General features: G+C 44.7%; 1 protein-coding gene across 1 annotated transcript; it reads right to left on the reverse strand.

The window, feature by feature from the left end:
• Window positions 1–62: 62 nt before the first annotated feature.
• LOC103699434 (E3 ubiquitin-protein ligase At3g02290-like) lies at window positions 63–3731 on the reverse strand. The gene is made up of 6 exons (XM_039120973.1): window positions 2771–3731; window positions 2522–2643; window positions 1324–1756; window positions 972–1081; window positions 437–505; window positions 63–334 (listed from the first exon to the last, which is right to left on the reverse strand). Exons 2-5 carry the CDS (start codon window positions 2639–2641, stop codon window positions 500–502), a joined length of 669 nt encoding a protein of 222 aa, XP_038976901.1. The 5' UTR covers window positions 2642–2643; window positions 2771–3731; the 3' UTR covers window positions 63–334; window positions 437–499.
• Between the last annotated feature and the right edge of the window lie 10272 nt (window positions 3732–14003).

Genomic DNA, 14003 nt, shown 5'->3' on the forward strand with positions numbered 1-14003 from the left:
CCGATACGAAAATCTCCCAGTTAATAAGCGCAGGCTAGGTCCTCATCTGCAACCAAGAGAAATTTAAAAGCAAAGGATAACTTTATATAAGGCCACAAAGGCTGCATAATAGGCAATGATACACCCAAAACCCTGTAAGGTGATTGTTGTACGTAGCCATATGAATCTAAATTATTTCCTTACATCAAAGTTAAATTGATATCCTGCACAAGCTTTTGACGGCAGCTTCTTATAGCCGGAAGATGTGCGGGTGACATACTCAACTTCAAGGCAATATTGAGGGCAGGCCATGGCTCTGGTGCCGCTTTGCAGCTCGGCGAGCAAGACCATGCCTCTTAGCATCAAACACCAAGCATGTAAAGAAAATAAACTGATTAGTTTCTAGCCGGTCCATGTATAATGATTGACATACCCGCATATGAGATGAGAGTAGTACCAGAAAGTAGGAGAAGCATCATAACTGAGAGTTTGGTGCTGGTCGTCTCTTCTAAGCTTGCTTTCAGACCTGGTAGATGGAGGTCAGGCTGGTATTTATAAGCCTGGTATGAATTTATGTTCTTAGTCCTAACACTAACGGATGATTAATTTGCCATGTCTGAGGCACAAAAAGTTCGACGATTCATCATGGAAATTCAATGGTGGATATTGAACCTCTACTGATCCTGAATGTGTTCTATCTATTCCATAATTTAGCAATAGGCTGAAGCAATAGGTAAACATATTAACAGATATAGTTAAAAAAGAAGGAAAATGATACAAGAATCAATCAGAGGAAAGAACTTTACGGCCATTAATTTAACAAACTTTGAACACTTTGCATGCAATTTCTGAGAATTCTAGAAAATAAATGAGAAACAAGTAAACATATTATATCCAGTATTACTGGCCTAAAACTGTCAATCAATGAACAAATATGAACAAATATATTACGTAAGAATATATATAGAGGAAAAAAAAACATCATTAGATACCTTGCCACAAATTGGACAACTATCACTTCTTTCCATCCATTCATATATACAGCTCAGATAAAAATGATGAGAGCAATTTGTCACAATTTTTGGATTTTCAGGAGTATACTCTGTAAAATGAGAAGGAAAGTAAATAAATTAAAGAATCTACAAAGGAAAGATGACAAAAAAACTACAATTCCTCATCAAAGATCCATAAATTGAATAACATGAAGGGCTTTCCCATTAGAACTCATATTAAGGCATTTCAGACAACCTATTGAAGCAACACATTTTGTTTTTAGTTATAAAGAAAAAAGAAAAAAAAAACCATAACAATATGATCATGAAAACAAAAGAGAAATCGGGTTACCATCAAGACATGTAGGGCAAACATCTTCATCCTCTGAATTCGCTATCACATAACCAGTACTATAAGCTTTTGCATATAGATTTTTCTCTGATTTAGAATGGCTAGGTTTTTCTTCCTCTTTTTCTACACTGTTCCGTTTTTTAATGGAACCTAAATGTTCCACTGCAGAGCTACTTCCTTTTCTTCGACGGGTCTGTGATTCTTCCTGTAAGTGGCTCGTAGACTTGTCCCTCCTTAAGACGAACCCATCACATTGGGAATGAGATAATCTAGGATCTGTATCATAAGGTGGAGGCTGAGGGACAAGGTGGTAGGTCTCAGACAATGAACTGTCAGCTGAAGTGGTTCCAATGCCTGTTGATGTCAATGGAGTTACTGCTCGAACAGGGAAAGCAACTGTCTGCACCTCCAATCTTCGAAACATTGCGCTATACTACAAGGGAAATGAAATTGAGTGAGAAAATAGTTACTGCCAAATGTATGGCAGAAAAGAGAGAGAATTAGAAACAGGATTTACAAAGATAACCTTCAGAATATAGCTCTATGGAGAACTTATAATCTGCTTGACATGGAAAATGGATTCATAAAGTGTGGTACTCCCATATACTGACATTTACTGATGATGCCAAACCGGGTGGACCAATATAATATAATAGCAATGGCATTCCAAATATATCAGATTGCATAATTGACAAAGTATGCAGTTATAGTCCATCAACACAGCATTCATAATTTGCCTAGAGAGAAAGAGTCACATTTATCTGTAGACAAAATGTTACTAATTCGTTCACCATCAGTCAATAGCAATTAGCCCTTTGACCATACTGTTTTGCTTCGTTATTCATCTGTGTTTGACCTTCATATCATGCTGGAGACAATAATTAATGAAGGGTCAAAATGATTCAGAGAAGGCACCACGGATGGGAAGTAGAAACATCAACATGGAAAACACACAAGCATGTTCACAGACAAGAATTTCCCACATAAACACAGGTTTCTTTTAGGACTGATCGCAAAGAGACTGTAGATTCTACCAGCAGGTCAGCTATATATGACATCATATTTAGATAGGTGCACCATAATCAGAAATGGTCCAAATGGAAAATATGATTGGCACAAAGCTAAAATAAAAATTATGGGAAGTTGATGTATAATAAAACCTGAAATGTAAACAAAACCTGGGATTTTATAACGTTACCCCACCGAACAGCTGATGAAAGAAGTATCTTAAGCATTTGCAGTGCCTATACATGGGATTGCTTGGATGGGCATATTCTTCGAAATCCTCTGAACACGGACAACAGCAAAATGCTCCCATACCTATATTTTCCCGATATATCCAGAAAAAAAACACACAATATAAGGATCAAGCCCAACCAATTAAATAATTACATCAAATAAATAAAACGATTGCACTTGAAGCCAAATACTCAGGATCCTAAATTACCTCTTTAACAGCTTTTAGAGGAAGAGATAGAACTTCTAACTTCAGCAATTACTGTACAGAACCTTACACAGGAACACAAAATTTGTATGCTATTGTTTATACATCTATATTCAAACAAAAGCTGGAAGTTGATAGTGTAAACAAATAGATGTTTTAATAACATTCAGCACATGATGGGCCAGCTAACATCAAACCCATCAAATTATTGACAAGATGGTAGAGTGTCATCAGCTTCATCTTAGATGTGCCTCAGGAGTATGATCTTCTTTTGGGCCAACGAGTAAGATGAAAGAATTAGTTGGCTACATCAAAATAGGGATATATGCAAACAAACCAACCGTGCTTAGGATTCAGGCATAGAAATGAAAGAGAAATGAAGTAGATACTGATGTTTCACATGATATGACGAAGAACCACTTTTTGATAATGAAATGAGCACCGACAACAAATCAGAAATGTCAACCAAATCTCATCAGAATTCATCAACTTTTACTATTAAACTAAATATAGTACTTTCTTTGCAAGTATTGCCTAGAACATTCCCATCAATTATATTCTGAAAGATAATTAAGCTCAAAAATACTCTTAAAAGGTATAGAGGCATCAAGATGATTTGCACCACAATATTCCAGAGCTTCACTAATCTTCTGGACAACATTAAATTGTATCCACCTATATTCATCCTGAAAATACAAAAACACCATCATGATGTTTTCGTAACGAGGCTTAATCATGTAACACCTTAACCAATCTTGCATGTGCCAAATCATTTAACTTGTATGCTGCATGGGAGAGGGAATTGATTAATTAAACACTGGCTGAAAGGACCTGTTTACAAATCAGACACTCTTGGTATGCTACAAATTAGGCGATACTTACCTTTTAAACAAATTTTTATAGCTAGTAACTGATAAAGATAAAGAAACACTGGAAGTGAAAAAAACTTTGGATGATGAAGAAGAGCTCTTGCATTTATACCGTGTTTTATCTCATAACTACAGATTTTCCAAGACTTGGAAAATCTGTACTTATAAGAAAAAACATGTGTCTTGGAAAATCTGTAGTTATAAGAAAAAACATGGCATAAATGCAAGAGCTCTCCTCTATAATCCAAAGCTTTTTTCATTTCCAGTGCTCTCTTTTATCTAGCCAGACGGAACATCAAAGGGTTTTTTTTTACCCCTTCTAATCGAGCCATCTTTTGGTATTGGACAAATCAGAGGATGAACAGCTGAATGTGTTCCGCTTCCCTCCTCTAGTGGCTCCTATTTAATGCACCATTTTCCCATTAAGACCATAACGATTTTATTTATTTATTTATAATGTACCCATAAATATGTTGTGATGAATTGTTTTGTACATGCTTTAAACATGTTCCTGGTGATAATGATTTTTTTTTTTGGAAGAAGCCCACCATAACAAATTGGTGAGCATTGGCTGCTAAAGCCAACTACTTAGCATCATTTCTGGTCCTTAGACAAGCCACCTTCTTTCCAACTCAAACCAGCGGTCCTCTCTCTCTCTCTCTCTCTCTCTCTTCTGGAACCAAGAGATTCTGAAGCAGAGCACAGCTGGGTGGAGCTCCTGTCTGCCTTGAAAACCCGCCATAAATTCACTTAAAAACGACCAATAGTACCACCATCCCTTGATCCTGATTTTGTTTCACTTTTTCTGTTTCCATCGCCACCAACTCAGTGCTGTTAAAGCCACCTACTTAGCATCATTTCTGGTCCTTAGACAAGCCACCTTCCTTCCAACTCAAACCAGCAGTCCTCTCTCTCTCTCTCTCTTCTGGAACCAAGAGATTCTGAAGCAGAGCACAGCTGGGTGGAGCTCCTGTCTGCCTTGAAAACCCGCCATAAATTCACTTAAAAACGACCAATAGTACCACCATCCCTTTATCCTGATTTTGTTTCACTTTTTCTGTTTCCATCGCCACCAACTCAGTGCTGTTAAAGCCACCTACTTTTTGCCCAAAAAAAATGAGCCACCTACTTAGCATCATTTCTGGTCCTTAGACAAGCCACCTTCTTTCCAACTCAAACCAGCAGTCCTCTCTCTCTCTCTCTCTTCTGGGCCCAAGAGATTCTGAAGCAGAGCACAGCTGCGTGGAGCTCCTATCTGCCTTGAAAACCCGCCATAAATTCACTTAAAAACGACCAATAGTACCACCTTCCCTTTATCCTAATTTTGTTTCTCTTTTTCTGTTTCCATTACCACCAACTCAGTGCTGCTAAAGCCACCTACTTTGGCATCATTTCTGGTCCTTAGACAAGCCACCTTAATTTCCAACTCAAACCAGCAGTCCTCTCTCTCTCTCTCTCTCTCTCTCTCTCTCTCTCTCTCTCTCTCTCTTGTGGGCCCAAGAGATTTTTTTTTGGGTCTATTTTCCAGACCCGACCCGAACCACACTAGATCCGACCCGACCCGAATCGGACTAGATCCGACCCGTTCTTCAACCGGGTCAGATATGGATCCAAAATTAGGATCTGAATAAAAACCGAGTCGGGTCGAGGTCGCTTAGGATCCGACCCGACCCATTTGCACCTCTAGATCTACTTATGAAATGAAGATGTGCAGACCATTTGAGAGCACAAATAAATCTTGTTTTTGAAGAAAAGAGATCGCTTTAATCACTTCATCCATCATAAGCCGATCCAGTGCCTAAATATATAAGAGACCATTTGAAGATAAGATAAATCTAGGCTAGGTATTTGTTAGCTATACTTCAAGTTCAAGTAGGTGGAGAATCAACTCTATTTGCATGATCCAGTGCCTAAATATATGCACTGCCAGATCATATAGCATGAAGTCAAAAACCACCGGGGAGGTGATCTCTTCCCGAGATGAAGAGCCATCTCACTCGGTGCTGTGACGTCTTATAAGGAGACCGTGGGGGCTAGCCTCATCTGACGTAGCTGGGATTTTCTTTGGAAAACGACATTCCGGAGCTCCGCTTTAAGGGACGGTGGTGTTGTGCCTTCACCAACTTTTAATTCCGCTGCTATATGGCTCAAAAGACCGTCTCAATCCGATCACTAATTTACAGGCTTTGCAATTTGCACCATCCATATTACTAATGATTGTGATCCCTAGCCACCCAGGATGCTTAAATAGAGACAAACACACCTCTTCAATATATATATATATATATATATATATATATATATATATATATATATATATATATATATATATATATATATATATATATATATATATTTGAAGTAAAACCTAGTCAATGTATAATCTATGCAGAACCTGTCTTTTATGGAGAAAAAAGCATAACTACATAGTATTATACAACAGAATACAATAAAACATAACATATATTAATACATAAATATAAGATATAGTATAATATTATTGTAATATAAAATAATATTATTATAATATAGCACAATAGTAATATAATTATTAGAGTAAATTAATTTTTGATAATATAACATAATATTAAATTATTTAACATAACATATTAATGTATTAAGATATAATGTAATATATATTATATTTATAGTATAATACAATAATAAAGGTATAAAATATTAAAATCATTAGTATAAATTAATTTTAACATAATATTAACTTATTTAAAATAACATATTAATGTATTATGATGTAATGTAATATAATATAATATTTATAGTATAATACAATAATAAAGGTATAAAATATTTTAATTATTAGTGTAAATTAATTTTTCATCCTCCGAATGGCCATTTATCTCTCTAACAATATTTCTTGCGGAAGGGAGTCCAATGGCTAGGGTTCTTGGCTCCAGCAGATTTTTAGGTTTATAAAAGGACAAACTATGTAATAATTATATTTTCGTATGGGCATTTTTGTCAAAAATACAGCTTTCTGACAAGCTGAAATCATAATTTTCGAAAAGCTCCAAATTGGAGCTTTCTCCCAAAAGCTGTTTTCAGCTTCCCGCAAAAACTGAAATAGCTTTTCAAAAATTTTATCAAATATCATTTTTTATCTAAAAGTACTTTTGGAGGGCCAGAAAGTGCTTTTTGGCCCTCTAGAACTCCCCCAAACAGGGCCTTAGGTTCATATCAAGAATATCTATTATAGAGTTGCTCAATAATTAATACAAAGAAAATTCAATTACTCAAAAGTTAAAATAGAATGGTGTTTGAGAAGTCTTTTGGTGTGACGGAGGAAGACAACCTACAATTACTCAATACAAACAAAAACGAATGTTGCTGGATGATTTCAGAATTAAAGTTGCCAAATTCCATCTAACTCTGAGAAGCTGGAGTATCTACTTTATTTTGTCATACTCTTTTCTCCTCTGTAGCCTTACTAAGTGAAGAGGAGCTTGATGTCAGAGTGCTGAAGCATCTTGCTTCGAACTCTGAATTTTTGTCAGCATCTCCTCTGTTTGCAACACAACAGAGCCACTTTTGATTGCTGCCTCCTCTTGGCAGCACCAGGCTTTTGTATTTATTGACAATTAATAAAATGCGGGTGGCTTCTACCTCCCTTTCAATTAAAAAAGAAAAAGAATACCTGATAGATGTGGCAAATTGAAATGCCTATCCTAGTCCTCCTTAAAGTGTTGTTTTCCGGTTTGGATCCTTAAAATCTATCTCTATGAATACAGAGCTCGTTGGGGTTTTCTCCACCTACTTCTTAGGATCACTTCTTTCGAGAATTTTTTTTTCCTTTAGAAAATAAAGATAATGAAAGGCTATTCTTTTTTAAAAAAAGAGTAGCTAGGGAAAGAAAGAGATGGTTACGCCTCTTTGGTTGCTGTGGAACTCAACCTACCTGGAATTCCGAACTTGGACAGGGAACTGCCTGTGGTCAACGAGGCCTCTTCGGCTCTTGGTCGACACTGCAGGGCGCCTCGAACTCGGAGCAGGGCTATGGCGGCGGTATGTGCTCGGCGAGGTCGGCTCGGCGGGCGTTGTGGTCAACCCAGCCTCTGGCCGAAGTCAGGTCAGCTTTTGGCGGAGTCCGAAGTCGGCCTGACTCTTGGCGGGGCCGAGGCCTGGCCTGCTTGGCTCTGAGGTCTGGCCCGCTCGGCAGAAATCGGATGGTTCCACGCTGGAGTAGGACGATCCATGTTGGCTCCCATCACCGACAATGACATTCGTAGAAATATCAATGATGTCTCATCGACGCTAATTTTGTTGGCTACAAGAGCCGACCGTCTTGTTGAGGCGAATGAAGGACTGCAGATTGTCTAGTCTAAGGTGCAGCTTACACACACACACCAGGAGATGGAGGAAACCTTCTCAATGGGTGCGACCACCACAGCAGCCTCTAGTGGCCAATCTCCATGCTGGAGGGATTGGGAGAGGTTGTGATATTAAAGTTTGGAACAGATGGCAAAAGCGGGCAAATAAAATTTTCTTGCATCTTTTATCATGCAGGTTAGTTTGGAGTGTTATAGCTTTGGAGCCGTAAATATTTCTTCCACCAAGTTCTCCCTGCTCCCAAGGAAGCACAACACATCGTTGTAATTTAGAGCTTTGTCGCTTGCCGTGCGGTCTAAATCTATCACCTTTTTAAGATCTGGAACCAACATACTTAATGCCTCCCTCTTCAGAAACGTCAACGCCGCGCCAGAGCCAATGATCACTCCACCAATGTTATTGGCTGACTTGTTGAGCGTTACTGGTGGTGGGTGGAGCCTTTTTGAGCCTAAACTCGTCTTCAAGCTTATGGTGGTCACTTGTAAAGTTGTGCTCCGATGGTTCAACATCGAAGGGTGTCGCGTTTCCCAAAAAATACTGCATTCTTTTTTTTTTGGTAAAAACAGCAGTTTATATTACTCTAACTTGAGTACATCCAGCCATATCAAAAGAAAGTAAAGATAACAACGGAGTGGGACTATCAGCTGCTGAAGTCCAAAGAAACGCTCCGGAATGCCTAGCTACGTAAGAGGCGACCCAGTCAGCAGCTCTGTTCGCCTCCCGATACACATGTGTAACATGAAAATCACCCATCTCCTGAGCCAAACTCCTAGTCTCACAAATGAGTGGATGACCATCACCGAACCTATCCACACCCTGGATCCAATCGATCACCACCGAAGAATCACCCTCTAGATGCACCCGGGCGGCGCCGAGGATCATCCTCGCATAAGATAAGCCCTCCCAAGCAGCTCTCAGCTCTGCTCCAACAATAGTAAGCCCTGGGATGCGACGACCACCGGCGGCTATCAGTCTGCCCCTCTCGTCTCTGATCACAAAACCCACACCTCCAGAGACACCATCCACCGAGCAACTACCTTCAAAATTCACCTTGAAATGACCAAGGGGTGGGGGGTACCCAAGAAACAAGAGCGAACCTGGGCGCTGTAGCAGCGGGAAGGATACCCCAGATGTCCCTAGCCATTCCAGAAGTGAACCACGCAGTAGTCGCGACCATCTCCCCTGCATGTATCATAGCTCGATCCACCACCATCCTCGCGGACCACCTCCTACCCTCAAATAGACCAGCATTCCTATCCAACCATATATGATAAGTCAAGTGTGCCATCATAATACCCGCCTCAACAGAACAAGGCCTCCGCGTAGAGGCTCTCAACACATGCATCAGGTCCTGGGCCGACTCCACTGAAAGGGGTAACATAACAGGAGACCTACTCCATATCTCTCTAGCCCTGGGGCACTGCAGCAAAACATGGTCAATGGTCTCCTCGATACCTGAACACCGCTCACAGCACTGAGAAATCTGCATGCCCCGTCCGGCTAGCATACCCCTGGTCGGTAAGCATCCCCATGCCACCTTCCAGAAGAAGAGCGCTACCCGCGGGTGACATCGTAGCCGCCATATCCATCTGCCCTCAATCTGCCTGTCTGACACCCTGCTCATCAAAGTGTGGAGATCCCTGGCTCGCACCTGCGCTCGACCCGTCGGCCACCAGACTAATCTATCTGGCATCTCCTGCAAAGGAATCGGAAGGTCCATGATCGTCACTGCCAACTCCTCCCCAAACACCTCCCGAATCAATCCCTCCCTCCAGCAGCCCCCCTCTCGGTAAATCAGATCACTAACCCTAAATCCAGCAATCCTCGCCGAATCCACCAAAGTCGGAATACGGCTGATCGGCTGCTCAGTCACCCACCTGTCCTCCAAAACATCTATAGACCGCCCATCACCAATGGCCCATCTCATCTCCGGAAGCACCAGCGCGGCCCTAGCACACATCTCCCTCCACACCGGCGAATGTAATCGGCCTCCGCGCACTCCAGGTATCAGAGCTCCATATTTGGCCCTCATCAACGAGGACCACATGCTATCAGGCTCTAGCACAAACCTCGCTGCATGTCGAGCCGCTAAAGCCTCTCTCCTATCCATCAAAGACAACACCCCCAACCCACCGAACCTAATCGGCTGACACACCACCTCCTATGCCACCAGATGAACACCACCTCTGCCCCTATTCCCACCCCAGATAAAGTTTCTAAAAGTCCGCTCCAAGGTCCTCACAAGAGACACCGGAATAAAGGAATTGGACAAAAAGTAGATGGGAATTGAAGAAAGAACTGACCGAACCAATGTGATCCTCCCCATCATGGAAAGAGTGTGCATCTGCCATCCCTCCAGTCTGTGTCTAATACTGAGCTCGGTGAGAGGCAGTCCCTGCTCCGCAACCGCCGGCCAGAAATCGGAACCCCCAGATACCTCAGCATACCCTCCTGCTCACCCACCTCCAAAATCTCCAAGATAGAGGTCCTCTCTGCCGGCCTGATCCTCGGGCTAAAGCATACAGTAGACTTCCCCAAATTAACTCTCTGTCCCGATACCTCGCAGTAGTGGCATAGAATCCTTCGAAGAGCCTCCGCGGTCCGCCTCGTAGCCCGGGCAAGTAATACGCAATCATCAGCAAAAAGAAGGTGAGACAATGGAGGAGCTCCCTCCGCCGGCCTGTAAACCTCTATCTCCTGAGTGACCATCGCCTGTCTGAGCGCTCTAGACAGCGCATCCGCACACATAATAAACAGTAATGGTGAGAGGGGGCAACCCTGTCGCAACCCTCCGGCCGGCTCAAAAAATCGGGATGGCGAGCCATTCACCAAAATGGCGAATGAGGGAGCCCTCACACATCCCATAACCCAGCTAATCCATATCTCGGGGAAGCCAAACCCCTGCATAGATTGCTGCAAAAAATCCCAGCACATCCTGTCGTAGGCCCTCTCCATATCGAGCTTGATCCCCATCAAGCTCCTCCTCATCGGGGCTCTATGCAGGTCAAACATAAACTCCTGGGCAATCATCACATTATCTGAGATACTCCGCCCTCTCAAGAATGCACTCTGCTCCGGACTGATCAACCTCGGTAGAATCTCCCTCAACCTAACAGCAAGAATCTTCGCCGTCGCCTTGTACAAGGTCGTGCACAGGCTAATCGGGCGAAAATGGCCCGGCTCCGAGGCGTCCTGCCGTTTCGGTATCAGTGTGATAAAGGTCCGCTGCCACTCAGTGGGCATCGCAGATACATCAAAGAACTGCTGTATGGCCGCCGTCACATCATGTCCGACTATCATCCAGTACCTCTGAAAAAATAACGGAGGAAAGCCATCTGGCCCCGGGGCCTTATCCCCCTCAAGGGACCAGACCGCCTCCCTAACCTCCCTCTCCAGTACCGGCCTGATCAATGCTGCAGTCTCCTCCTCCGTCACCCCAGCTAAAGGCACCGGTATGTCCTCTGTGCTCCCACCCCCTAACTGCTCAGTCCATCGCGCTCTGAAAAAACTCTCCACAATCCGACTAATCTGAACAGGATCCTCCGTCATCTGCCCATCCTCACCCCTGATGGCTCTGACCCTATTCTGGTGCCTTCTGATAACTGTCGCCTGATGAAAGTATCTGGTGTTCCGATCTCCCTCCAATATCCACCGTATCCTTGACTTCTGTCTCCAAAATACCTCCTGCTGTCTGAGTAAAGAATTATGCAATGCCAAGTGAGATCTAAGCTCCCCCACCTCCTCCTCCGATAAACCTCCTCCCTGGGCCTCCTGAAACTGTAACCTGGCAATCGCCCCCTCTAGATCCTCCACCCTCCTAAAAATATTCCCCACCTCCTCACGGTTCCACCTCCGCAGCCGTCTCCTCGTCATCTCCAGTCTACGAGATACTCGGTACATAGCATCTCCCCTAACAGGTACCCTCCAAGCCTCCCGCACCATCTCCCAGGATCTAGGATAACTGAGCCAAATCTTCTCGAACCTGAAAGGAGGGCGAACTAGTACAGGTGCATCAGTGCTCACCAATAGTGGACAGTGGTCCGAAGCAATCCTCGGCAAATGACTGACCTGGTAATCCGGAAAACACTGGACCCACCCCGCAGTAGCACAGGCTCTGTCAAGCCGCTCCCATACTCTGGCCTGTCCCTGCTGATTATTACACCATGTGAACTTTGGGCCAGAAAAACCCAAGTCAACCAAACCATTCATCATGAGAAAGTCCTGAAACTCCTTAACCTTTCTATCACAAGAAAAAGGCTTCCCACCTCTCTTCTCCTGAGGATCCACAATGCAATTAAAGTCACCTGCCATTAACATTGGATATCCTTGACTGATCAACTGAGTGGCCTCCACCCACAAGTTCCGCCTCACCCTATACTCTGTACTTGCATACACCGCTGCCAAAACCCACGGGCTTCTACCCCCTTCCGAGATAACCATGATTACCTCTTGATTGCAAACATTGAATATGTCCATTTGACAACACCCCTGAGCCCAAGTGACAATGATACCGCCAGAAAGCCCCTGAGATTCGACAGCATAGAATCCCCATCCTCTCGGAACTGCCCTCCTTGCCTTCTCAAGACTCCTCCCAGATAATCGGGTCTCGAGGAGGACACAAATATCAGGCCTGTATTGGTACATCAACCTATGAAATGCTGGGGTAAAGGACGGCTTCCCCGCTCCACGACAGTTCCAAAAGAGAGTCTTCATAAATCACCCGACAGATTGGCGTGGCTTACTTCCCCGAAGCCACTACTACATGCTGCCTCATCTTCCAACTGCTCTTTCCTCACAGAACCCTTGGTGCTCACCCCCTTGATAGAGGCCATCAATTGGACCACAGCCTGCTTATGCTTCCCCTTGGTGTCTGTCTGAGCCGTAGTCACAAGGCCATACTCATTGCCATCTCCCAACAAGCCTCCAGCACCCAGGGAACCACCATCATGCTTGAACTCCCCCCCTGAAAGAGATTAGCCACAAGGTTCGGGTCACTGTTGGCCCGTGCCAAATGGCACGGTCTGTCAACAGTGTCTTCCCCGAAACCCCCTGCAGCCGCTCCAACCAGACCGTCACCAGAACCAGTCTCCTTCCCACAATCCCCTTCTATCTGCTCCGAGGGTGCACCGATCGTCACCGCCGGCTCCAGCTCCGCCGATTCCATCGTCGCACCCGTCTTTGTCCGCGTCGGCTTCCGTCCGAGCGTCGTCCCACCTCCAGCACGCATCACTCCCCCCGCTACCCGGAGCTCCTGGTCCACCCTGGGGGGTCGGTTGCGCACCGCTGACTGAGGCGGAGGTGAACTCCGGCTCCGCCACCATCGGAATCCCTCCGTCCTCCTCAAAAGCCCCGATGATGGCCGCTGCTGCCCCCCACCAACCTGGGCCCGGCCTCCCACAGGGGCTCTCGCCCGCTTCAAAAGGCTTGGGCCCGGTCCTCCAGCCTTCTCCCACTTGGGCCCTTCAGCCTGGCCCGTTGAGGAACTGGCCCCACTCGAGCCCAATTTGCTTCCCGACTCGGTTCGCGGCTCAGAGCTATGACCGAGTTGACTCGGTCCCTCCCCAGTTGCCCCGGCTCCGGCAGCCACGATGTCCTTCTCAAGCGTCCGCCGCCGGGCGACCTTGGAAGGCTTCTGCCATCCCTCGAGATCAATCGGCGATGTAGAGGTAGAAGCCGGCGTATCTCCGGTGGCCTTTGGGGTAGCTCGCCCGGGCGACGACACCGAATCCGACCTCCCCTTCTGCTTGGCTGCCTCCTTCCCCCACCTGGATTCATTAGCCGGCCGCTGAAAGCGGAGGCGGTTCGTGACCAGCCAGGGGCCAAAGACACCCTGCTCTCCCACATCATCTCCTTCCCCAACCGCCTTCGCCGGAACCTCCGAACGGCTCTCCCCAGCCGTTTCCTTCCCAGTGCTTGAGCTTCCTTCCACACCTCCCCCCCATCGCCGGTGACATGGGAACACACCCCTGCATTTGATGCCCAATCCTACCACATTTAGAACAGGGAGCCGGTAGGTTTTCATA

The sequence above is a fragment of the Phoenix dactylifera genome, unplaced genomic scaffold (genome assembly GCF_009389715.1).
Source record: "Phoenix dactylifera cultivar Barhee BC4 unplaced genomic scaffold, palm_55x_up_171113_PBpolish2nd_filt_p 000928F, whole genome shotgun sequence".
Lineage (NCBI taxonomy): Eukaryota > Viridiplantae > Streptophyta > Magnoliopsida > Arecales > Arecaceae > Phoenix > Phoenix dactylifera.